The following is a 27,518-nucleotide window of genomic DNA, read 5'->3' on the forward strand; positions in this document are numbered from 1 at the left end:
TTTGCTGTTCCTAATATAGTGCAACGCCAAAAACCTTTCCTATTCCTGTTGCATTACTTGGATTACTAAATTACTGCCCCTGTCTTTAGACAAACAGGAGGTATGGTAGTGCTCTTAGTTTTTAAGACTGAGGGGACAGGCCCTTACAAACGAGGTATCAGGCTTGTATCAGCCACCTCTTCTCAAAGCACAGTGGAAAGATGTAAGGTGTGGCTTGCTGCATGATGTGGTGCCTGCACCTGGTCAAACAAGTTTTGTCAGGTGTAGGAGGACATGCCTATCATCCAGGCCAAAGTCTGTTGTTGTGGGGGGAAATCTAGTATTTAGTGACTCATGTATGGTTAAGACACCTTGCTTTTCCCTCCCCATAGCTGGTCCTTGCCCACCCTCCCAGGAAACATCACCCATCTTCGGTTTGTCGCAGACTGTGTAGTAGTGCCTCTTATCAGCTCAGTGACCTCGCTGCCCTGGCTGCCTGCCAGCGGGGCTGGACGTGTACCTGACTCCAGCCTGGAGCCGGCAGCCGGGCGGAAAGTCGGGGTTTGAGAGCCGAGCCGGTCCTTCCTGTGCATGGGTACCCCCGAGGGGCCCGGCGGCTGGGCATCCTCCCTCGGTACGCTTGGGGTCTTCATCGGGGAACCCCGCCGTGCCACTTCACACAGCGGGGACAGGCACCACGCCACGGGCAGTGTCCCCTGCGACACCAGCCCGCTCGGGAGCGCTGTGCCAGGCTCTGCTCCCCATCCCTGCGCCACCGGCTCGGGAGCGCTCTGCTCCCCATCCCTGTGCCACCGGCCCGGGAGCGCTCTGCTCCCCATCCCTGTGCCACCGGCTCGGGAGCGCGGGTCCCCATCCCTGTGCCACCGGCTCGGGAGCGCGGGTCCCCATCCCTGTGCCACCGGCTCGGGAGCGCGGGTCCCCATCCCTGTGCCACCGGCCCGGGAGCGCGGGTCCCCGTCTGCCGGGAGCGCGTGCCTGGCCCCGGCCCCGCCCCCTCTCGCGATACCCTGCTGCGCGGGGCCGGAAGGGTGGCGGTGCGCGTGCGCGCCGGCGGTGCCCGCGGGCGCAGGAGGGCGCGGGGTATGTCGGCCACGTGCGCCGTGTCCCGGAAAGCGCCGCTGCCAAGGCCTCGTTCCCAGGGCGAGAGGGAGCCGCCCGCCAAGGTGATGCGCAGGGGGCTGCGGCGAGGCCGCGAGGAGGAGCGGGAGCAGCTGCCGTGGCCGGGAGAGAGCGCGAGCGGCATGGGAGCGGAGGCCGAGGCGGAGCGGGCGGCACCGCTGAGCGACGAGCGGCGGAGGCGGCAGCCTCTAGAACCCAGGGCGCTGACGACGGCGTCGGCCAGGGCGGTGGAGGAGGAGGAACGTCTGGAGCGGGAGCACTTTCGGAGGATCATCAACGCTTTCCGATATTACGGGTAATTAAGGCCTGTCCCCTGGGCGTGGGGCCCTGCGGGGGTCCCTCCGCTCGCCAGGCGGCCGCCGCAGGGCTCGCAGCGGCGCCGGAGCCGGGCTCCCTGCGTGCGGCGCCTCCCGGTCTGCAGCACCGCGCAGAGCCCCGGGTCGGGAAGGGGCTTCTGCACCCCTTTCCTTTCGGGAAACGCGCAAAGGCGCCTTGTTGCCTTCTAGTTAGGGAGAGTAAAAGGAAGCATCAAGCCTGAAAAGAGTATCTTGAGGTCTCTTAGGAGATAGAATGCTCCTAAGACACTGTAAAGCCTTCAAAACAATAGTGTCTCCTGCTGGCAAAGAAATACAAAATGGTGTTTCGATTATGGGTGGAAATTCTTGAAAGACATTTTATTTTGTAGAAGAGGTAAAAACTATAGTGGTGACGTTTTTTATTACCTCTGTTGGATGAGAAGAGGATTTGCTGGCTCCATGGGAATGAGCCAGCGGTGGTGTGGACATCTGGTGTTAGGACTGAACCCGTTTAGTAGACGAGGAAGCAAGTTACTCGCATTGCAAGGTAATGAGCCTGGCTGGAAGAGTCCCGTCCTCATCAGTATTTTGGTAAACCGTTTCCTGTTTCTAGGTTTGGAAGGCAGGTTTGTACTTCAGTTAATGAAGCTCCATCACGTGGCTCATCCCTAAGTGCTAGACCCTTTTTTTGTCAACGTAGCACAAGCATAATATGTACATGGTAGTGAGGTTCTTGGTAGGAGTGGGTGATATTTATATGCTTTCTTCTGTTTGAAGTTCTTCCGTGTAAGTTTTATTTGTCTTCCAGGACAAGTGTTTGAGCAGGAGGTTGGTCTGAATGAGTCTTCAATGTCTCTTCCAATGTAAATTCTCTAATTCAGTTGGACATAGCAAAGACCTAGTTAGTTAACAGTGTCTAATACCAGTTGCTACTACTGCAGTTCCGACTTGTAATTTATTTATGTTAGTGATAAAATCGTAACCTCAGGCCTTAGAAGCAGGGAATATCTTTCTCAGACTTCTGTTGAGCTGTAGCTTTGGGTTGCTTTTGAATGTTTGTTTCAGTAAAAAGAAAAGGATGTGACTCAAATTTCCCGTACAGAAATTCACTGAAATGATCTCAATTTTCTCAAAGAAATAATTCAAAATTTAGGTGAAATTGCATATCTCGGAACTTAATAAATGGAATTTTTTTTGCTTATACAGATATTTTCAGTTAACTTGGAAACATCTCTATGATTAAGACAGTGACACACTTTCAGATGAGTCCAGGTCTTGTTCTTGTCTTCTAGACATAAACAGAGATAACTTAATTATTTGTAGTTTTTCTGATTTCAGTGAATTACTTGTTCTGGTAGATGGTTGTAATTTGGCATAAAAGGGTGAAGAATTAGGTTCAAAGGTTTTTTGCAGATAAACCTTTCCAGGAAGATGTTGAGCTAAGCTGTTGTTCTTTCTGTAAAGCATCAGTTTATGTTTTCTCATGTTTATTTTCTTGTCCTTGAATGTAATTTTAAACCAGCGTAGCTGTTGCAGTGAACAAGCCCTTCTCAGTAACACATGAATGAGATATTACCTGTTCAAATTTCCAGAATGAAGTTGTAACTAAAATGCCAGCAGTTGCAGCTGTCTCATAATGGCTAGTTTTTTCAGTTTCGTGCTGCTGTGTATTGACACAAGGCTTAGGAAATTTCTGAACAGCTGAAATTATTTGGTGGTCAAAAGGGTCAGTATCTCTTACTGAAGTCTCTCTCTAGAGTCATCATGACTGTGCTTTTATATAGCAATTATACTTCTGTCAGTTTAGACAGCAATCAAATCTAGCAAAATCTAGGAAGATTCACCATTTTTATGAAACTTTTATCCTGGAGGAGTGGAAAATTATTTTTAGCTTGAATCAGTCACATGATCATGTTCACAGTACTTATGGAGAATATGCTGTTGAAAAAAGGTAGCTTAGTGTCTTCATGTGGCTGCCAGAACTCTGGTGTAGTCCAGCTGAGACTTTTACAGTTCTCCTGAAAGCAATAGATTTTGAGGATCCTAATTCCCACACCACATCTTGTTGTTTCTGTAACTGAAGCTTACCATTGCATTCAGATTAATTCAATTTAAATTGGATTTGTGAAACAAACCTGGGAGATGGTTGATTGTTAAATTTCATAGATCCGTGTGTCAAGGTAGTGATCACCTGCTCTGGAAATGAGTGGCTGATGATGAAACGGAAAGGAGGAGAGAAAAGTCCTCTTAAACTGGAATGTGTTAGCATAGAGTGGTAATGTAGAACTAGAGGTTAAAAAAAAAATACTGCTTAAAAAGTTCTAGAAAACTTGTTTTCTGGTAAGGAACTACAAAGTCCGGTCACTTTCTTTGTATAAAACAAAATAATTGTCATTGGAACAGCTTAGAGTGAATTATTTACCTGTGTGTATATTGCTTCTAAATATTTAAAACTTTTGCTTTTTAGAACGAATATGCATGAACGAGTGAACAGAACAGAGAGGCAGTTTAAGTCTCTCCCAGCTAACCAACAGAGTCTTCTTCCTCAATTTCTTCCTCACCTTGACAAGATTCGGAAGTGCATTGATCATAATCAAGAAATACTACAAACCATTGTGAATGACTGTGTTCATATGTTTGAAAATAAGGAATATGGAGAAGATGTATGTTAAAAATGGACTTTCTTCTTGCTCCAAAATTAAATTCTATATGCTTTGGGATTTTCGACATTTGTTTTTAATGCCTCAAATCTCCAACTTTCTTTTCTTTTGCCTTCCTTGTTTTATCGTTTCCTGCTTGCCCACACTTTTCTCACTCTTGTCTTTCACGTTTTGCAGAGCTGATGCTTAATGAAGCTGTTTGTTGTTAGTTCTGTTAGTTACACTTACGAAAACTAACTGTGAATCTGGTGAATCCTTGTGAAAAACTAACTTTGAATCTGGCAAATCATTGTTTTCACTCCAGAGTTTAGCTTTACCCTGGTTACATTTTAATTTTTTTTTTCTGTTAACTATATAGAATATAAATAATACTGTGTGTCTTACTGTAGGTTCTTATATGTTACAACATTGTCAATTGGTTGCAATTCTTGATTGTAAGTATTTTTAATGTTGTTATTTGTAAACACTTTTTTACTGCTTGACCTACTTTCTATCAAAAAAATGACAACAAGACTTAAAGGACTGAGAGAGATGGGAACTGAAGTCCTTCTTGGATACAGACAAGATACAATAATGGGCAGCTGTAGTGTAAGCTTCTCAGTTTTGCCTTACCAGTATCTAAAGGGATCCATTTTTCAGGGTAAGCAGTTCAGCCTTTGCACTGGGTAAGCCCTGATCCTTTCATGAATAAGGACTACCAGTTGTGCTTTGCTGTGTATCGTTTTTTTGATGTGGAAAGTGAACTTTTGAACGCCAAAGAGAGGCCAGCAAACTCAGTTTGTTTAGGATATTGAGGTGGATTTAAGCCTGGGTCCCAGGAGTGAAAGGGAAGTGCTTTGTCAGCTGATACTCCCACCAGTTCTTGTAGCATGGCTTTTTTTTCCTCTTCATAATTTGCTTCTCCTCCTTTTCCCTCCCCCACAAGACTCCAGATACTTGGTATGTTTTCCATTAACTTTTTTTTTTTTTCTCTCTCCACTTTATTCAGGGAAGCGGGAAGATTACACCAGCTTCAACATTTGACATGGATAAATTAAAGTCCACATTGAAACAATTTGTGAGAGACTGGAGTGAAGAGGGAAAATCTGAGAGGGATTCCTGCTACCAGCCAATTATTAGTGAAATTATAAAGAACTTTCCAAAAGAAAGATGGTATAGTGTCTTAAAACTTATATTTATATGGACTTACAGTGTTGCACAAATCTAAAATAGAGTTTATGGAGTAATGAAAAGCGTTGTTTCAAAAGTAGAGAATTTTTTATGAACTCAGTGGAATTTATTTTTCAATCAAGAAAGTTTTTATTTCTAATACAAGATATTGGAAAAGAGTGTATTCATAAGCTTCACAAAGTAATACCAGGTAAACCAGTAATAAGTTTTTTTTGTTGTTCTGCCACTGGGGGTTAAAATATATGTAAATCTTTCAAGTAAGAGACTTCAGAAAGTGAGCTCAGTTGTGCTGAGTGAGGTAAGGTTTGCAGGTAAGCAGATTCTCAGTGTGTCTGCTGCAGGTGAAAGGAAGGACTCCATGACAGCAGGAAGTAAGGCTTTTGCTCTTCATTGTGGGAGGAAGGAGGCAGACTTAACCTCTAGTGCAGTTGAACTTAATTGCACTAAGAATTTATTCTGAAATAGTAAAATATAACCTTGGTTTCAGACAGCTGTTCTAAGACAATTCCTAGAAAAGCTTAGTTGCACATGTGAGGGTCATTTTGTAAATATTGTCTTATTTACAGTGCCAAACTAGCCATTGATGCAGGGGTTTTAGGTAGTTTAGGTAGAGGCATACTTTTAAAGTCTTAGAATGTTATAGTGCCATAAGAATTCCATGTTTATTGTTTCTTACTAATTAATCAACCCCATCATCTTAAAGTGCATTTTAGAGTCTCTTCCACTAGCCATTGTTTAACTTCACTAGTAAAGAGTGTAGTGGAAGAATGTGGAGTGTAGATGGTTTATATTTTGTCTTGAACTGACTTACCTAAAGATACATACACCTTTAAAACTGTTTTATCTGCAAGTGAACTTTCTGCAATTTTTCTAGTGCTTATAGTGCCCTATGTAAGATAAGAAATGGATTAAATACTGCATGTATACCTCTGATATGTAGATCTATGGGAGAACTCACAGTTAGTTTTGCAATTGCTCCAAAGTAGCAATTCAACTTTTTCTCTTGTATGCTAGCTGCTAATGGGTTTTGGTTATGGAAGAGGTAGTTTATGTCAGATCTAAAGAGATTCATGACTGGGGCTTGAAAAATCTTGACTTTTACATTTGTCATCCATGAACTCTATTTCAAAACCTTCAGCTGATATTGGGAGGCAACAGATGTGGTAACAGATGGGGTAAATCTGAAGTTGAGAGCTTTGTGCTTCTTTACAGGGAATTCTTGTGGTAGTTGTCAGACAAAACTATTGTGGCAGAACATTGGTTCCTATTGTGGTGGCTCTGAAGTACAATTTGAGTTTTACTTTGTCTCTGCTGTAATCTCAGTACATTGCTGTACAGATCAAACATCTCTGCCACAAGTTTGAGTTGGTCAAACAGCATTTTTTAATTTCTAGAATGTGTATAACTTAAATTATCATTGTGGTGGTGCTATAGCATTTAAGTAGAACCTTTTCTCTGCTTACATATTGTTAGCTACTGTGTGAGATCACTCATTTTTCCCAGAGACCAAAGGCTGTACTGCTTAGGTGTACTTATCTGTTTAGTTAAGAAGCAGAGTCACGTACTATCGAGCTTAATTGGCAGTGCCACTTCACCCTTGTGCGAGAAGTAACTTCCCTAGCTGGGTTTACTAGCTGGTCAGTCTGGGTGTTTGATAGAAATTTGATACAAACTCTTCACTCTCCAATGACAGGACCAGGGAATGGCATGCAGCTGAATCAGGGGAGGTTTAGGTTAGGTACCAGAAAAAAATTCTTCACCAAGAGGATGGTTGAGCACTGGAAAAGGCTCTTCAGGGAGATGATCACAGCACCAAGCCTGTCTGATTTCTGGACAAGATATTTAGGCACATGGTGTGACTCTTGGAGTGTCCTACATAGGGCCAGGAGCTAGACTCTTACCCTGACAGGTCTGTTCTAGCTCAGCATATTCTTCAGTGATTTTGGGGAGGAGAAGTTGTTTCAGTTTGAAGGGATTGACAGGGCCTGAACTGACATGGTGAGTTACTCTGTCATTTACAGTGGGCGAGGACTGACTATGGACTCTACCATGTGAAAGAAAACAGCCTGTAGGTGAACCTCAGCTTTGCATTGCTGTAGAGTTTGAAAATGAAATGAAAGTGCTACAGAAAAACTGCCCTGGGTGGTGAGAACAACTTTTTCTAAATGTATTTTTGTGTTGAAAGTGATACATATTTTAAATTTGAAACTGTCAGTGCCAGATGCCTTTTACTTTGTAAAAAAATTTCAGTGCTCATCAAATTTGTAAAACTCAGTAGAATGGTAAATTCAGTTTCTAGTTAACATAGTTTGTTGACATTATTAATTCCATGTATTGGAATCATGTGAAAATGGAGTTTAAATTTTTGAAACTGCTCAAGTATGTTTCACTCTGTGCATGCGCACCTTATAGCATTGCTGTTTGCAAGATTGACACCTATGGGTTCAGTTGGTATGTAAACAGCAGGAAAAGCAGAGAAGTGTTATATATGCTTGCTCTTTGGAAAGTAGTACAAGCAATGGTTGAAAGCAGCTGTAAATCAGAATAGTTATTTAATAGATGCTACTTACCATGTGTTATCATGTGTTTCAGTCTAGTCTTCTGATTAGGCTGTCATCTAAAAATAAATCAAGTGGCAAAAAGCTGTTCCTGCCTCTTTCTGCTTAGCACCTTAACACAGAATCTGTTAGCAGAGTCAACAAAGCAGTTTTAAGTAAATCCTGTGAGATTGGGTTTTCCTGAGGAACTGATGGATTCCTTGCATTATTAATACTGCAATTTGTGTTTCAGCTTGCAGGAGCTCTAATATTTAAATGTCTTGGATTTCTTGGATTAGAACGAACCTACTTGCTGTAGGAGAAAACAGTAAAATGTAGATACATTTTTATTTCTTTATCAGTGTTTTTATTTATTTATTTATTATCTCCTTAAGCCTTTTTATGGGGAAGTATCAAATTGAAAGTCTAAATAAGCATACTCAGTTTTTTTTTATTCCCCTTTTTTTCAGTCATCTTGGTTTCTTTTCCCTTCTAGTGTTGCTCTTCCTGCTTAGGTGAAACAATGTAAAGATCATCAGCTTCTTGTCCAAAAGAAATCTAGTAAATAATTAACTTTCTTGTTATTTATCATTCCATGGCCAAAACCAATATACTTAGGTATTTTTCCAGTTTTCTCATAAACTAGCCCTCTAAAATGAACTATAGCTTGAAATTCATCTGTGTCGTGCTGTCCAGCAATCAAATGTATTTTCCAAGGTGCTGACAGAACAGCCCAAAAGAAATTACCAGAGCTTAGTTTCCTTTTAATATGAAAAACAGCTTTATTTTTCCTGTATGAAAACTATACTACTTGACTATACTGTTTGACTATACTATTTGAGTGTGCTCAGTCACATTTATAATGGAGTTGAAATTTATGCTTTATTTGAATTTTATTACGCTTTATATGAAATACATCTGTCCTTGCAGGTCTTTGTACTTAGCCTAAACTTTGCTTTGAACTCTGAATTTAAGAGGAAATATATTGGCAGTGTTATTTCATCACTGAGTGCTTTTCAGGTCTTTAAATGAGAATATATAAAACTCACCTGCCAAGTTCAGAGAAGAATTGCTTTTCAAATGATTGTGCTGTTTAGCATTTGTCTTTAAAAACAAATTACTAACAGTATGATTGAAGTAAAATAACAAAGTGTGGGGTACTAAGAATTTGATTTGTTTACAATCTAAATTTACAGACCTTGTAAACACTAGGAAAGTGTTTACACTGTGCCCCTATGGTGATATTTCCACTGATCAGAAATCCATCTCAGTGTGAGATAGGTGTTTGTTACTTCATTTGATAAATCAAACTGTAGTGTTTAGTTTATGAAAATGAGGTTTGTGTTTGATTAGACACTAATTTTTTCTTTTGCTAAGCATATTTACTCCTTCAACACCATTACTTCTTATTACAACACAGTAGACATGAAGTAAGCCTCCATTTTTATCATATTTAATTTCCCCCTTTTAAAAAAAACTTTAAAAGAAGTTAAAATCTTAGTTAATATCAACAGTCTTCTAAAAGCTGAAAATACATCACACTGAAACATGCGGTGTAAAAAGGGCATGACAGATTTGTTTCTGATATTTCTCCATTTTAAGAGACTTGCAGTTTCAGTTGTTGAGCTGAATTGTACCGTGCAGCCCTCTTCTCTGCTGCTCGACCAGCACCTTTCCCCACACCTGTCAGATTAATAGGCTGATGCTACTTCCCTCTTGGCCCACAGGTATTCAATGGATACTTGTTGGGTACTCATTTATGCTCCTGACCACTGCTAGATGTGTGTTATAGAAATCCTGTCATTGCTGGCTGGTTCAAGGCGAGTTTTCCTTGTGGATCACTTTGATTTATGATGTTACTACAGTTGTTGATTATATTTTTTTTTAGTTAACTTTGTAGTTGCTATTATCACATAACCACCAGAGAAAAGCTGTTTTGGCAGCCTATTAGAGGACCACTGCCATTAAAACAGCAGTTTCTTTGCAATTAAAAATTTTTAGCTATTATAAGGATTCAAAATTCAATGTAACTCATTAACAGTTTGTCACAAACAGTTCCTTTCTAAATCTTGAAAAAGTGTGTTAGACATTTTTTTTCTAATTAGGGGATACTCAACAGTCACTACTTGTTATGCAGTAAATTTGCCACATAAATAATTACTTGGACTATAAATTCAAAAATACGCTTTTGGGAGGTTAGTGTTAGTGGACTGAGATTTGATTCTGTTGTATTTTATTAGCTGTGCTTGGTTGCTGAGATGAATTTGCTGGCCAGGAGCATTCTCCAGCAACTGATAATGAAGAGTAGAAATTAAACTGCTAACAAATTTTCAGACTTTAATCCCTTAATAAAGGTGCAAACAAAAGTGTAGTTAAGTCTGCACAGAAAAGGAGAATAGAAAACCATTTTCTAAGAGAGAATTGGTAAAATTAGTTTAGAAATACAAAAACTGTATATTGTGAATGAAAAGATGCAAGACAACTACAGGCAATTTAAAATCAATTCATTTGACTGTTAGAGGTTTTGTCTTGTTTCAGAGTGCGTAAAGATGCAGATTTCAAAATGTGAATAATACTTCCATATCTGTTAGCTACCAGGATGCTTTAAGAAAAGGTTTTTCTTCTAATCAATGTGTTGTAATCCTGAAAGTGGTTTATGGTTTATCATTCCATTTATTACAAAACCGTCCACTGGGAGGTGCTAAAATCTGTGTAGAGCTAGTCAAAGGGTTTCATAAATAAAGTGAAATTGTAAGGACATGGAGAAATAGATGAGGTTATAAAATCTATTTGGAATGACAGTGTACCATTATGAATAGGAAAATCTGTAAGATAGAAGCTTTTCTTGCTTCTACCAGAAGGCACATTTTCTTCTTTCTCCTGGTGGCTATTTTCAAAAATTTCGTATTGAGCATGTAGTTTTCTCCTGAAGTATTTTTTTTTTCAGTAGAACTTTGTGCCAGCTTTCTTCTGGTTTCCGCAGTAGAAGGCAGGTAGTGAGAACTATTGCTTCACAAGAGTGCACTTAATAGTAACAAAGTCTTGATTTCCAGCTTCTCCTTAAGTCAGGAAAAGAGCCTGGGCATATAATGGAATGGAAGTGAATGGAATAATACTCTCTTTCAGAGTTTTCACTAACTAGATGATTAAATCAAAATTCAAAAGGCACTGTTAAAACTGCTTTGTTAGATTGTGTGGCCTTTAGGTTCCTTTTCATTTTGGGCAATAGCATTCAGAAATGTACAGTTTTTAGGATTTATGTAACTCCTTTAAACATCTTCATGCTTGTGCAGCCTCCTTACTCTTTTGAACCCTTTTTGGCATTTTGAGTTTTTAAGTAGTCAAAGGCTTTGTGTTTTGGTGCCTTTTATCCTTTGGTACTGCTGATTGTGGCTTCTTTCATGTACTTGCATATAAATTGGTAGATGTGTTTTTTGTCTCTGAAGGTGCTATGCAAAACAATGTGGGGAGGTGTATGAATATTCATACTTTGTTGTATGAAATTGTGAGCTCTTGAGGTCTTGTTTATGACTTGAAACTGAAAAATTCTTTTTAGGTTGAGTATCTTCAGTTTGGCATGGGAGTGGTTTCTCTTTCATGAGTGACGGTTTGCGTTGTGGTGGAAGTGCGATGGTTAGGATATGTATGTATACTGCCTTTTTTGCCTCAAAGAGGAGCAAATTCTGAGATTCTTCCTTCTATTCGTTAGTTGCTGCACTTGGGCGAGATTTTCTCAGTATTTCAATGAAAACTGCTGGATGTTTTTTGATTGTCTTCAACTTGATGCCTTGTTATGGGGAAATGGTTAGAGAGCTGCAGTGTACTTTGATCTAGGAGATATGTCACTTAGAGTACTTTGGGGAAACCAGTGAGCAGCAGATGAAGAACCCCCCATTGCTGAAACAGTCACTACTTTAAGGTTTTTACATTGTGAATTGTTCATCAGATTGTGGGGATTTTATGTTTTCATTTCTCGTGTTGAAATACTTGTGGTTTTTTTCCTTGTAAGATAATAAAAAATATGTCTAGAATGCTTTCTGATTATCAGTGGGGGTTAAAAAAAACCACATTGTGCTATATGATAATCTTCTATTCACTTCACAAATTTTTGGCTGGATAACTGTAGAACTTCGAAGGAAAACAAATTGTGTATAGCAATTATGCTCTGTATTCTGAATGAGGGTTGTATATGTTCTTTTGAGTAATTTCTGTGAATTATTTTGACTGTATGATTAACCAATCTGATCAGAACAGGCTCAGTTTCCATTTAAAAGTGAAGTCATACAGGAAACATAATACCGTATCTTAAGTATATAATGGGAAAAATGTTTGGCTGGACCTCTAAGTTGTGTTAAGGGGTATCAGATAAAGACTTAACTATTATTTTTGTTCTGTTGCAGGGATTTCTCCAAAGTTAATATCCTGGTACCTGGTGCTGGGCTAGGTAGATTGGCGTGGGAAATAGCTATGCTCGGTTATGCTTGCCAAGGAAATGAATGGAGCCTCTTTATGCTCTTTTCTTCTAACTTTGTACTCAACAGGTATATAGCTTATGTTTTACTTGCTGAATAAAACCTAGTGAGGCAAACTTATAAATGAGAGAATTCTGAATATATACATCTCACAAGAATAGATTTATCAGTTGTACTACAAGGCATACATACTTTTTAGAATGCTTTAAGGAAAAAAAGTCTTACAGATAAATGGGGAAGGAAGTATTGTATCTTAGTCATTAAAATTACAGGAAACATGGCTTTCAAGTTGTGAAATTTAGAATTGCTAAATTGTACAACAGATTTTCTGCAAAATTTTTATTAGGTTTTATGATTCGTTTCACATCTGTTTCTCTAAAATGGACACCAATCTTGCTATTACTGAATATGGACTAGTAAATACATCCATGGTATTTAGTAGTGGTGATTATTAACAGAGGACCTGTTTAAAAAAAAAAGTATAACATTCCATTCTAAAATTTTATGCACTGTTTTTGACAAGAAAAACAATCATTAAAGCATGCTGAGCAAGAAGCTAAGAGTTAATAATTACACTATTATGCTCAGATAATAAATTTAAATGTAGTAAATACCATGTTGCTGGTTTTACTTAAAATTACATTTCTGTATTTGGTATTCTGCCACTTGCATTGAAATTAATGTTTTCAAAATGACCTTGTTAGAGAAGAAAAAAGGCAGCACATGCAGCTCTTTTAAGAAAATGAGTGGGAAGGCGGAAGGTGACAAGTATTGAAAGAGGTCTGGAGGGTGTTTTTTTTGGGGGGAGCAGTTTGTGCCAAGTTCACAGAGGCAGAATTTGATGGTTCATTCATCAGTCTGAAGTGATACACCTTTGCTGAAAGTACCTAAGCTGTTGCTTTTTTTTTCCTGTATTGCCATACTGTTTTGGAGACTGTCTAATACACTGATTGTCCACAGTGCTGTCTAATGCTCTTGCATCTCATACAACTTGCTGTTCAAAACCAACAAGGGGAAAGCATTGCATGATGCCTGCTGCATATTTGCATATGGCAGCAGTGCTCCATGTGATGATAATAGATGTTTACTGGAGTTTCACTTATTCCTTTTTTCCTGCATTATTCTCAAGTGACTCATTTGGTGGTGGAATTATGTTTTACAATTGATCTGACTGATGCCTTGTAGCTACTAAAAGGAAACCATATTCCTCCAATGCTTTGGAAATTCAAAGCAGCATAGAAGCATTAATTTCTCATCTCTTGGAGAACTGGTCAGCTGTCACAGAGGTTAGTTATCTTCACCCCTACTCTCTGATGACATGCTTCGTTAAATAAAGAGTTTTCATCTATATGTGAAATTATCCTAAAGATTCATGCTTTAATAATGGTAGTAATTTTAGCATCTAATGCTCATGTAGTGTTTCCTGTTTATGTAGGATATTTAGCAAAAAGGTGCTAAACTTGCTAAGAGTATGAGATTTTTTGGATAGCAAAATTGAGTGTTATGCAACAGCTGTAATTTTCGTCTTTGCTGGATGAGTTATCAGTTACGTTGTTAGCATGGAATACTGCTGTCAAGACTGAGCACCAGTCAATTTAGTTGAAGTCGAAGCATTCTTTTCTGCCAGATGTAATTGTGGGCTTGATGTGTCTGTTATGAAGGTTTTAGGGAGTTGAAGATTCTTTCAGTTTTGTCTTAAGTGGCTGTTCATGGTTAGCCTTCTGAAATGCACATTTGCTTTTCTGAAACTGGAAAAACCATCAATGATCAATGTAAGCTAAAGATAATTATTATTATTATTATATAATATATAATATATTATTTTATTATATTATATATATTATAATAATAATGATAATACTTAAAGAACGGTGATCAGGAAAAATAATTTGGTGGTTAGTTTTTAACTATAGTTTCAATTTAATTTATACTTGTTTTTAGTTGATAAATGCATGAGGATTTTGCTCATACGTGCTCACTGTTTTAAAGCTTACAGCTTTACCTTGTTTCTCTGACAGTGGTTTATATTTAGGAAGATAGAGTACTGTTTTGAATGTCAAGTGTTGCTACTGTAGGCTCCTAGATGTGGTACATTGGCTTAATATTTCTGTGTGCAAAGTGGTATTTGCTGATTTTCACACATTTTAAAAAAACCTTCCATATGTCTGAAATAATGAACTTTAACTTGTTACAGTGGATAAAGTTGCATGGTATGGTATGTAGAGTGTGTGTCACAGTGTAACTGTGGTCACTGTAAATAGATGAAATTATTTAGGGTTTGTTAGTCTTTTGAGGAAACTCTAATTTGAGAATAGAGTGACCCTAGACTAGTTAAGCCATAAGTTAAGTGGCTCCAAGGCTGCCTCAGTCCTTGTATGGGAAATTCTGCTTGCCCTTGTATGCATAAGATTCTTATATGATGTGTTTTTCTTCTTTACTTTCTGGAAAGAATATAATTTTAGATAAATCTTGACACTTGGAGGAGACTACTGATTGTGTTTGTTGCATGTCTATGAATGCCTTAGGATGAAAACAGTTAAATTACATTTTTATCTGTATACCAGTGGTGAGAAGTGAGATTTGACCTACCCATTTTTTCCAAAACTGTCTTTTCAGCTAAATGTTGAACAGTGAATACCCAACCCCTATGGAAAATAAAGAAATGTGTCACACTTAAATATGTTAGATTTTTATAATAGAAGGTATATTTTTTCAAGAGTAAAAGAATGTATCTTTTGTTGTAAGAATGGAATTGCCAGGGACTGACCAACTTGGCTTTGAAGTAGAAATTGTTGAAGCTAGAAGTTTTCAAGCTTGTATGAAAAGAGATTGTTATTTTCTATTAAATTGGAACTGTTTCAAAGTGGATGTGAACATGAACTCCTTTTTAATCTTTCTTTATTAATGGCTGTTGTAGTGGTTAGGGGGCTTTTTTGTTTGGTTTTGAGTTTGATTTTTTTTTAACCAACTGCATATGTCTGATATTTATATATGAAGAAAGTTGTTTAATGCTGTATACTGCTGCTCAAATTTTAGTTTTTAACTGATAAAATGAAATAGACATAAGACATGGAGAAGGTAAAAAATATTATTTAAAACACTTTATCACAAATATATTCTAATCACCAGCCAAAAGAGTGCACTTTCTGTAATGTAGTAGATTGCTTGCAGTTTATGAAACGCTTGATGATCCGTATTTTATGGGACAGATACGTTCTCTGTTGTCTTTGAAAGAAAATGTTTTTTCATTTTTTAGTTACAAACCAATTTTAGAGGATGGTGGGAATAGCTTCTGGTTATACTTAAATGATGTGTTTTGTCAGTTTTTAAAATATTAGTTGGTTTAGCCAGTCATGAGAATTCAGAAATCCTGTTTTACAAAGACATCTTTATTTAGCATGATTGCAAAGATTCAGGTATTACAAACTTAAGCTGACCGTTATTGTGCTTTGCAAAATGGTGCTTATTTATATTTTTAAAGCGTCTTTTCAGTTAGCATCTGAAAAATGCATTTGTTTAGTTGTGCTTTAAAACCTCCTATGATTATGGTTCAGAAAAGTCTAGAATGATAAACATTTCCAAAAAAATCATGGAACTAATGGTACTAGTTCTTGTTTGTTTGTTGGCTGTTCTTGGATTTTGTTTTTTTTTTATTTAAATAGGAAGAGAGATGATACAGCAAATCTCAGCTTTATGGAATATAGCAAATCATAAATTTCCTTAGTCTTACAAAATAAACATATGTGTTTTCTCCTCAGCAGAGAAGTAAGTTGGAGAAAATTATAAGAAGTCATAAGAGAAAATTCTAAAACCAAGAAAGGCAGTTACATTGTGGTAGTGATTTTGTATCAGATGAAAAATAGTTTTTTGATCAGTTCATTATTATGTGCGGTCCAAAGTGGTGTGAACTAGATCAATTTGTGGAGCTGTTACAAGAACTTTGAGTCTTATATTTCTAGATTATAGATAAGCAATTAGTTGAAAAAAATTTCGCTGGTTTTCATATTTTGCAGATGCTCTCAAATTAATTCATGTAAGCTTTATCCCTGGATTCATCAATTTAGCAATAACAGAAGATCTGCTGATCAGATACGACCAATTTATTTCCCAGATGTTGATCCTCACAGTCTTCCTTCTGGTTCAAACTTCTCTATGACAGCAGGGGATTTTCAGGAAATTTATTCTGAGTGCAGTGAGTAAATGCAAACTTCTAGGCTATCCATGTGATTTCACATAGTTTCAGAGTATTTGGGACAGATAGATTATGAAGAGAATAGAAGTGTATCTACCAGTATTAAGTATAAAGAAATAGCTGTAGCAAGATTGTCTTACTCAGGATATTTCTCCAGCTGTATCAATAGGTCTACTTCTTACTCCAAATCAGCTTTTCTTTTCTTCCTAGTTATAGAAATGTGAACACTTCATTGTATAATAGGTCTTGCAGGAGCCTTCCCCACAGCTGCTTAGTTTTCTGAAGAGTCTGTCTTTAATGGTAGAATATCCAAGACTGGCATAAATTAAGACTTCTAAAGCTTTTTATTTACAGAACATAAAACTTTTGCTATTTCAAGAATACTTGTTTAGAGAAAAACAGGGAGACTCATTCTTTAAAAGGTAGACTTCAAAAATTCCTGCTTGTTGAACTGACTAGTTAAAAACAGCTGGGGAGATATTCATATACTGAGTAAAATGTTTCAAAGCTACATAACTTGTGAAATTGCACTTAATTGTGCAGACTTGTATTGTTCTAGATACTTACTAGGGAGGCCTAAAATGACTGGGGATTTTTGCTATTGTATTATTAACAGTTGTCATAATGAAATTCATAGGACAGGTGAGTAACAGCACACTTGGGCGTTCATTTATATAAAATGTGTTACAATTTTTACATTTTACAGTACATAATATATATAATTTTATATCATGTATGAGCAGTTTCGCTAAATGAACAAGTAAGTATATATAAAATTTTAGTGTGTGTATATATATATATATATATATATATACACACACACACACACAGGAAGACAGGTCAGATGAGCCCAAAGTTAACAGTTTTTAATGTAAATCAAAATGCTTTATTTACTTTGCTTGCAAATGAAATTATGAGCCTGCAGCTGCTGTTAGTTGAAGGTGATTCTGAGGGTATCAACAAATACCAGGATTAAATTATGAACTTCTGCAGGGTTAAGAAGCATTGAAACTAATCTCTGTATACTTTGCTCTTTTCGTGCAGATACGTGGGACTGTGTAGCAACTTGCTTTTTCATAGATACAGCACATAATGTTATTGATTATATTGATACTATATGGAAAATACTAAAGCCTGGAGGAATATGGATAAATGTAGGCAAGTGTGACCAGATGCTCTTTTTGACTTATTTTTGATGGTATATTTGAAAAGTGTGTGTGAATAACTGTGTCTATGCAGTAAGCTGTACAGCTAGAAAAATAGAGGGTTTGGGAATGATCTCAGACATGTTCAAAATATGTTCAGGTGTTCACTAGTTACAATCAAGTCAACACTGTGATTTTTAAATAGGCGAGTAAATCTTGCCAGTAGCAGGTTTTTGCATTCATGCATCAAACGTTTGGTTTTTTCGACAAATGTAGTATTCTGTGTTGTTTTTTGCTATTTTGCTAAGAAAATAGAAATTCAAAATACATCCTTGCTTTCTTGGTTTTTTTTCCAATGTCTGATTGGTACTCTGTTATGAAGCAGAAGTTTTGGGAATAAGATTTGGTTGGACTCTTCCATGGTAAAGAAATGTTAGACAAGACACAGGCATTGAACACGCTTAGTAAAAATTGGTCAGTCACTGGTCAATTGGTTACTCTCCCAGTCCTAGCCAGTCCGAGTGCTAGCAGAGCTCCTAGGCAGACTTTTATATTCTGAGCTGTACAGACAACAGTGATGATTGACTGAAGAAATTTTAAGACACAGAAAACAAAATCTGGTAGGAAGTGTTGCAAATTGTTGGATAAGAACTAAAGTAATTAGTTTGCATTTTGCATTGATTCTGAAATTAATTATAAGAATCATATTCAAGTAACATCAATATGTTCTTTTGTCAGTATTTATAGAATGGCTTGGATTGGAAGGGATCTTAAATACGATCTAGTTCCAATCCTTCTGCCCTGGGGCAGGGAACCTTCCATATTTTTGAGTATGTGAATCTGGATATAAGTGTTTGTTTCATTGTCAGTGCTTTTGATTTTTAACACATACTTAGTCTTTTTGATAGCCATTTCTGTTGTATCTTTGTACTTTAGGTCCTCTCCTTTACCATTTTGAAAACCTGGGGAATGAACTTTCCATAGAATTAAGCTACGAGGATATAAAAAATGTTATCCTGCAGTATGGATTCCATATAGAGGTAAGAAGATGCTGTTGTTTCCAGTAAGCGGTATTGTTATGAATCAGACAAACTGCTTTGAATAAATCACCCTAAATTTCATTCAATATAACAGCATATCTTAATGACTTCTCAGAGTATTATGTATCTTAAAAGTTACCTACTTTTCCAATTTTATAAGAAGTGTATAGATGAGCCTCATAATCTAATAAATGTATAGCATTTTCTTGTATAGTTCCTGTACAAAGCTGTCTTGAGAACTGCTGCTTTGTTTTCAGGTGGAGAAAGAATCTGTGCTGTCAACTTACACTGTGAATGAGCTCTCCATGATGAAATACTACTATGAATGCGTGTTGTTTGTGGTGAGAAAACCAGAAAAGTAGTGGTCTGAATAGGTTAATGGGAAAATAAGGTTGGCTTGAAAGATAGAAATGAGAATAAAATAATGTGGTGATGTATGGACACAACCTCAAATCAGTGGTGCCTTCTTGTTCCTAAGAGGATATAGATAGTGTCTATTTTCTTAATATCTCTATTGCTATTCAGACATATACTATGCCATGCATATTCATAATAAACTTGTGAAAGATCAGACGTTCACATGCATTGTCTTTGTGCTTTGGAATGCATTAGATGTAAAAGCAAAAGTGTTTTCTTGAGAATAAAATTTAATGTTTGCCATAACTAGGTTAATTCTCTGCTAATGCTGCCTCATTTTTCATAGATTTATAGTGCTTTTTTTTGCTACTTGATGATAGTAGGAGTGCATGGAGGTGCTTACCGTACTAGCTGTGTCACTTTTAGAGAAGTATTTGTAAATGTACACTTAAATTATGTAGTCTGAAATGGTTGGGAAGTGATAACATTATTCTTGAAGGATAAAATCGTCATCAGAACTGTTAGAGCATTTTCTGTGGAACTGAAGTCAAAAAGGATATTATTCAAGTTCTGATATTTGGCTGTACCACTGCTAAAGATTTAATCAAAAACCAGAACCTATAGACAATTTGAGATACTACAGGAAAGTGGGATACTGAGTGAAGAAAAAGCAGAATATCACAGAGAAGCAGTATGTAAACCTCAGTTCAGGAAAACACTGCTCTTGATTGATCTTAATGTTGGAACTGAAATGTGTTAGATGCTTTGCCTTCTTGAAATCCACTGATTTTGAGTCATCTTCTTACTGTTTAAGCCAGAACTTTTAAAGTTGATAAACATAGCTGAGTTATCCATGCCATGTGTAGGTAGTACAACATAAAAATACCTGTCGGAACAGTGAAGTTACATGTAAATATGTGCTATAAACTAATTACTAAGCTGAGCCAGGATATGCAGGCCAAATGGTAGACAATTTCATTGTTACTTCGGACACTTTACTCTTGTGACTTCTTGATTCCTCCTACTAATGTGGTTTTTTTTCCTAACGGATGTGGCTTAGGTGAATATTTAATCAACAGGTCATGATACTATACAAGAGGCTGTCATGTCACATACAATCTCCTGTCACTTCAAAGTACATGAGAGAAACCTTAATTAGCAGCCACTAGTGTGAGATAAGGTGTCACGTTAAATATTTTGTTTCCATACTATATTGATTAACTTAAGTGCCATTTGGACACATTTTCAAAAATATGTTTAAAATATAAAACCATTATGATGAGGGCTGAATTTTGTTTTCATATTTGGCTGTAAGGACACTGGTCAGTAGCTTGTTTGTTTCTGATTATTTTATGTACTGTCTTTCATGGTCATGTCCTAAGCACGTCTCTTTAATAGAGCTGTTACTGGCTTTTCGATTTTTCTAATCAAGGCCAGAAATTTGTGCCTTTATTCCTAAACTGAAAATCTGCAAGGAGGGAAAACAAACTTTTTTTATTTTCAACACCATGTAAGAGAGCACATGCTTGTATATGTTTCAGTATTGTGCCCCTTTCTGCTCAGAATCCTGATTGAGAACAGAGACTTTTGGTCTACACAGAAGTGTTTAAGTTTGGATTAAACTACTGTTCTTTGAACTCCTTTATTTCTAAAAGTGCACGAACTGAAGTTCTACCCTGTTCCAAGGGAGATGTGTGTAAAAATGAAACACTGCTATTCAAAAAATTATTTAAACAGAAAAGTTCTTGTGTGGCTGAAAGAAAAAAACAAAACCACATGCTTTAATTTCCATATTGTACCATTTAATTTTTGAGGAAATTTATGATTCTTTACTTTCAATTCGCTTTTCTTCTCTTAGGTAGAATATGATTAGTAATTTACTTGATTTTCAAGCTTCTTGAAATAACACAGAGGTTAGGTGAAAATTAAGCTGATGCCAAGTAGCATCTCTCTCTAATACTACCCAGTTACTGCCCCATGCAGTTTGTAACTTGAAATGTGTTGTTCTGTTTTTCAAAAATAAGCAATGTAGCTCTTTATTTATGTTTGAGTGTCAATATCCTATGTTCTGTTGGTTTTATTCCTTGCCACAGGTGCCACAGGTCACAGGTGTTGTCACAGGTGCCATTTTTTTATTTTCTCTAAAAATGTTCTTGCATATGGTGTAATAAATAAAGTGATGTGCTTTTATTTCTGATCTAGAAAATGCTGGTTTTTTTCCCCAGAGCGTTCTGCTTCTAAATTGCAGCAGTCACATTAAGAGCTGGAAGCAAAATAAGCTTGTGAAATGAGCTGTTAGTAGTGTTTTACGTGCAGTCCCAGTTAGGAGTTCTTAGAATTCACCACTTGTACTGTAAGGCAAAGGGATAATTGTGTATTACAGAATTTAATCATTGTTTTATTTAGTTTTATATGCAGGGGGAAATGCCCAAGGTGTTTGTCAGCTGCGACTGTTTATTTTAGGTCACTATTAAACTGTAAATGGAAACAGGTGTAAGATAAAATGTTGCATAATCTTAAATGTAAAAGTTCTTTATATAGAGTTTGATAAATGTAAAACGTCCCGTATTTTTTTTACTGTATTATATTCTGAAACTGGTTGCAAAGATGGTAAGAGTGGGAAGTTTCACGTCTCCGTGAGCACTTCCCACAGTTTTCAGTGTGTGTAATGGACTGGATTTTTTAGATATTAAAGCTTGCCGTAAGAGTTGACGTCTCGCGTGTTTGTTTGGCTCCTCCCTTAATGGGCGGCTGAGGGCTCGTCTTCCCGCCGTTTCCTCCCGTCAGGCAGTGCGGCAGGCGGCCCCGCCCCCTTCGGCGCCGCCGAGCGTGGCGTTCATGCGCGCTGCAGCGCGCTCCCGCCGCGCATGCGCCGGCGGGGCACACAAGCCCCGCGGAGCCGCCGGCGTGCGGCCCCTCATGGCCAAGCGGCGCGCGGAGCCGCTGATGTGTCACGTGCCCGTGAAGCGGCTGCTGCGCGAGCCGGCGCTGTCCCGCGCGGGCGAGCGGCGCCCCCGGGGCGAGCCGGGCTGCGCGGGCCCGGCCGCGCCCAAGCGCCCGCTGGAGGAGGCGGAGGCGCCGCCGGGAAAGCGGCTCGGGCCCGGCGCCCCCCGTGCGCAGCCGGGGGACGCGGGCGGCGGGCGGCGGCGGCGTGGCGGGACCGTGGGGCCCCAGGACTCGCCAGCGGCGGAGGGACGCGCGGGCGGCCGGGCCAAAGAGCGAGCCGCCGCCGGCGCCGAGGTAACTGAGCGGGAGCGGGCCCGGGGCGCTGGTCCGTGGGAAGGGAAGGGAGGGGCGGCGCCGGTAGCGGCCGAAGCGTGTCTGTCGGACGCGGATGTCCGCCGGGGGTGCTGGCGGGCCTTCGCCGGGCGTGGCGCAGCGCTCTGTGCCGCCCAGCCCCTTCCGCGCCTTCTGGCCGCTGGCCTCTTAAAGCTCCTTTTATTTTTGTCGTCCTCGAGGCAAAAGAAGTATCATCCAGCTCTACCAGTCCCTCCCCCGCTGCGGGCCATGAAGTGGATGTGAAACAGGCTATCCACCTTACCTGAGGTTATGCTCAGCTTCATCCCGTCCAGCAGTGCGATGGAAGCATGCAGAGGTTATTCTGGTGTCGCCTCTGTTGTGTGAGGGTTAGGCTCACTACAGCGTCAGCTTCCTAAACTTCACGGTTTGACATTTAATAGTAATGCCAGAGTTGTCTTTTAACCAAAAGATTTAGTGGAGGCAGTGGCCTGGGGAAAGGCATCAGTGTCATAATTATTAGACTATACTGAAAAGACTTTTCTGGTTAACTTTGAACAATATACGTTTTTCTTCCTGGCCTTGACTGCATTTTACACAATAGCTCAGAAAAAAAAAAATTGATACATAAAAAGGAAATTTTAATTAAAACAGCACAAAACCCCATGTAACCAAAAAAAAAAAAAAAAATCGTGATCAAATTTCACATCTTTCAAACATAGAAGTTTGGTGCATGTTAAAGTGACTTTTACTCCCACCTGGATATTGGAAGACCAAACTATTAGATTCAATGGTACAGAAGTAGCAGAAAGTCTGATGAGGTTACATGGCCTTTGAATTGCAGTTGTAGACTAATTTGGAGAATTTGATGCCTTTCATAGTACAACACCCACTTACGATTTGTAAAAAGAAAGCAGCTTTTCCTTTTTGGGCTCTGCATTTTGTATTTTTTTTGTTGATTGATTTGTTAGTGGGTTTTAGTGATGATGGATGATAAAATTAAGGCAGGAAGAAATTCAGGAAAAATTCTACATCCTATGAATATTATACATATATTTTAAATGCAAGCATCTCTTAAATTTTTGAAGAGAGAACATGTGTATTCATAAGCATAGAAATTAAACAAATTGAACAAACCTCTGCAGAACAGTTTGACTCCCATCACAGATATAGTACTGAACTTTTACTTGCCCTTGGTGTTACTGGGCATAATTGGTAAACTTTAGCAGTGATTGGAAGACCACAAGCCCCTTGAATTTCCACACAGTAAAGATTAGTTCTCTATATAAAATACTTTTCTAGGAGTGTATTTTTAACAGGTTGTTTCTCTCAGTACAGTATTGTATAAAAATGTTTTAGTTTTAAAGTAAAGCTTGGTTAACACCTCAGGCTAGAGATATTTCTTCCAGTTTTTGTGTGTCCTACTTGTATATTTTAAATACAAAATACAATCCCTAGATTGATATTGTTCTTTGCTGTTTATGGCTTGTGTATTTCATTACATTGATAAGTATGATAAGGACACCATTAATTTCACAGTGTTAACGCTTAAAGCGTTAGATTACAGTTGTCTAGAGAAGAAAGATTATTTTAATTTTATTTCCAAGTACACTTCTGCAACTGGAGTTGGAAAACTAACTCCTTAAATATTATGCAACTTAGTCTATAGAAACTGAGCTTTTGTGTCTCTGAGCTTGCTACATGTTGCCTACCTTGACAGAATTTCTGCTCAAAACCTCTGTGGAAACTTACTTAGTTGAAGGTGATTATTTGGTATTTTATTTTGCCTTCTAGATACGAATGATTAGCGTTTGTGCCTGTCTCTTGTATTTGATGTTTTTTTCATTTTTACGCTTAAATATTGCTTATCTGTAAACCTAAAAGCTCTTGAGATTAATTATGAATGTAGTCTTAGTCCAAAATTTAGTATGTGTTTATGAACTCTTAGACTCTAATAATTTTGAAATGAGGGTGCTGTTATTCACTTCATGCATACAAAGTGTCAGGTTTCTGATTTTAAGTATTCAGCTCTCAGTGCAAGCAAAAACTTACTGAAATGTCAGGGGAATTCAAATTATGCAAGCAAGGGTTTTTAAAAGTTGTTGACAGTTTCTGAAACTGCACTGCCTGATACTTTTTTCAGAGAATTTGTTAGCCACCTGCTTTGCACAGTGTGAGTGATGCTGCCGAGGTTGAAATACAGACTGGAAAATCATCCCTTCCACACTTGTCAATTATTGTTAATGCTGTGCAATACAAAACTTCCAATTTACAGGAACGGGCAACTATTTTTGGTTTGGCTTTCTTCCAGTTTTGGTATAATCAAGCCTTTTGTTCCCGTGTCACGGTGTCATTTAATTGGTTTTGGTCTCAAGTAATGGGAGCTTTTGTTCTTCAAAATTTTCTGGAGACAGACTTTCCCAATGAGGAAATTCACATTAATAGTATTCTACAGGCAAGGAGCCATCTTACTGCTATGAAATATCTACACCTTTCATCCTGTCTTAATTATTATAGGTTTTAAATTGTGCAGGAGGTTGTGTAGGTGTTGCTTAGTACAACAGATTGTAGTTCAGGTGAGGTCTGTGTGGTTACAAATAGAAAAATGTATTATTTAAGTGAGGAGTATGGTGATTTTATGTACTTTTTTGGGAAGTAAGGAAAACATATTTTTTTCACTACTTGAGAAGATGTAGAGATGATACTCACTACTGTTTTTTATTCTATTGCAAAACCAACAGACAGTTAATTAATATTTTCAAGAGCTAAGTTGACTTAGTCACAGTGTGGGTTTTTTCAATGCAAAAGTCGTAAGTTCAAGAAATTTCTGGAATTATGGAAGCTGTTACATAATTCTTTGCAAGAGTAGAGGCAGAAATAAATCATGATCTAGTTAAGAATCATAAAATTAATTGTTAATATGTAATAGTTGAGCAACTCTTCCTAGTTTCAGTTTCTCGTATAAAAAGGTTCTTTTTATAATCTGCTGCTGCTAGTATACATGCTAATGTTTTGTTAACTTTTTATTTGTCTCTTTTCAAAGCAAGAAGAATTCTGTCAATATAATTCATTCCTGTACTGGAGAGCACCACTGCCTGCTATTGATTTGTCTGATATTCAGAACCTAGATGAAGAGACTCCATTGGGCGCTAAAACTGGTGAAAGGACTGATACCACAGAGACCGAAATGGAAACCTGATCAGTTGTTTCATAGCTGTGCATCTGTTCCCAGGAAACTTGTTTCCATTGAGGTTCAGGTTGTGTTCCTTGAGTAAATAATAAGCATGCTTATGCCATCTTGGAGAAACTGTTTTGGCAGTCTTTAAAAGCAAATCTGAGTTGCCTTAGTGGATGGAATAAACAGTATTGCGTACTCAACAGTAAAGCTGTCTGAAGGTGTGCAGTAAGGAGGAGCCTACAGTGTCTAACAAGAATACTTGAAAATATGGAGGCAGACTAAAAGAAGAGTACCGAAAACTAGAATATTGGGATGCAGTTAAAACAAATGGGGATATGTTACATGTTGAAAGGAAATACAAAATCATTTTGTCTGTCCTGGGCAAAAAAATGTGTGGTACCTGAAAGTGAAATATTTAACATGTGAGTTTATCATAAAGCACACAAACTGTGTATGTTTTTTTTCTGTGTAATAGCTAAACCAAAAAATAAGAGTCCATCTGAACTGGACAAAACATTCCCTTTTTTATGCAAACCAAAAACCAGGTGTGGCAGAGAAGGGGAAGGGAAGTGGAGGGCTACATTCTGCTGAAAGCTGTTGCTGTTCTGAAAGGTTTCACATTCTCATTGTGAAAAAGTTTTTTCACCTTCCCTTTTTCACATTACACACAGCAGTGGGCATCGAGTTTTTTATGTTTTTGGTTCATTCTAAAGTAAGTGCTATTCTTAGTCTTTGTGATGTTGCTCTGAACCAGTTGATAACATCTGAATGGCAGATTGGGGCAGATGTGTCAAGAAGAGTTAGTGCAATATAAAATGACCACACACACTCTTTCAAACTTTACTGAATGAGGTGTAGTTTTTGCAGAGACTGTGAATCTTGAAGAAAGTTTTTGCAGAAGTTTGTTCAAATAGTGTTTTTTTGCTGTGAAACATGAATTTAATGTTTGTGATTTGCAATTTATTTACAAGCTGAAGTACAATTAGTACTGTCTTTAAAAATAGACTGAAGTTGTATGGGAAGACTTACATTTTGCAAATATGATTTGTCTTTAAGGATAGAAAACATTGTATTTTTTCTGTAATCACTATGGAAGAAAGCGACTTTTGAATTTTATTTTTTTCTAATGATGTGTTTGCTAAAGGACAATAAAGTTTTGCCTGTGTGTGTGTGTGAAAACTTTGGCCCTATAACTATGTGAAGTTCTTGACTTTATTTCATAAGATTCCTGCTTCTGTGTCTGTTGGCTTATTAGGTCTTTTTGCTTAAAATAGTGAGCTTGTCAGCTTTCTTGGTAAACACTTAGAAACTTTTTCTGGTACTTGTGCTGCATTAGCTTGTTAAGATCTCTGAGCATCTCTGAAGAAAGGAGAGGTGGTTTAGTGACTTAAGCAGTTCACAGTGCCTTTCTGGATACCTTCTGCCAGATTAGCTGGATAATTTGGAAAATAAGTATTTTTCTCAGACAGTTTTAACATTTTGTTTAAGTCCAAATACACTGACTTGTCTTAGGAGATACTTCAAAATTTTTTTAAAAAACAAACTCCTTTTCTGGCAAGAAAGCTATTGAAACTGCTATTTCATGTTTACTATAACTAAAATAAATCAGTGAAAAAAAATCTATTAATTTGTTGAAGTGTTTGGATTGGTTATATGATCTAGGGGGGTTTTAACTCTAGATAATCCATGTGTTCCTATATTTGCGAGTTTTAGAATATTTCACACCATCCAGTGTTCTCAGGATCTAGTATTTTGCATTATTAGCTAGTCTCTTGGCAACATACTGTGCTCATTTAAAATCTGCTTCCCTCACAGTAGATACGTCCTTGCAATAGCCTGCATTTTACTATTAAAATCTGTCATTCCACTTTATTCATGGGACACAAGATGTTTTATTACTGTCTTTGAAAAGTGTTTGATCTACCCCATAACAAGATAAGTAAGTCCTTTACAACATATTAAGCTTGCAGTGTGCTATAAGCCATATCTTTACTTCATTTGCAATTGTGCTGTAGGCAAGCACTTTCCTCTTAGTTTGTTCCAGTTGTGGACTCTGTTACAGGCTGGAATGTTATGGCTACTTTTAGAGCATTTCCTAAGCTGATTCATTTTTTC

The 27,518-nt window shown here is 37.9% G+C and overlaps 2 protein-coding genes across 2 annotated transcripts; both read left to right on the forward strand.

Moving 5' to 3' along the window:
- Positions 1–1,032: 1,032 nt before the first annotated feature.
- CARNMT1 (carnosine N-methyltransferase 1) lies at positions 1,033–19,242 on the forward strand. The gene is made up of 8 exons (XM_058828081.1): positions 1,033–1,414; positions 3,883–4,078; positions 5,064–5,227; positions 12,183–12,323; positions 16,268–16,446; positions 17,491–17,604; positions 18,528–18,631; positions 18,889–19,242. The coding sequence occupies exons 1-8, from the start codon at positions 1,083–1,085 to the stop codon at positions 18,991–18,993; spliced, it is 1,335 nt and encodes a 444-aa protein (XP_058684064.1). The 5' UTR covers positions 1,033–1,082; the 3' UTR covers positions 18,994–19,242.
- A 2,569-nt stretch (positions 19,243–21,811) lies between these two features.
- CZH9orf40 (chromosome Z C9orf40 homolog) lies at positions 21,812–27,020 on the forward strand. Its single transcript, XM_058828086.1, has 2 exons — positions 21,812–22,228; positions 25,269–27,020. The coding sequence occupies exons 1-2, from the start codon at positions 21,827–21,829 to the stop codon at positions 25,422–25,424; spliced, it is 558 nt and encodes a 185-aa protein (XP_058684069.1). The 5' UTR covers positions 21,812–21,826; the 3' UTR covers positions 25,425–27,020.
- Positions 27,021–27,518: the final 498 nt, after the last annotated feature.

This window comes from Poecile atricapillus, chromosome Z (assembly GCF_030490865.1).
Source record: "Poecile atricapillus isolate bPoeAtr1 chromosome Z, bPoeAtr1.hap1, whole genome shotgun sequence".
In the NCBI taxonomy this organism is placed as follows: domain Eukaryota; kingdom Metazoa; phylum Chordata; class Aves; order Passeriformes; family Paridae; genus Poecile; species Poecile atricapillus.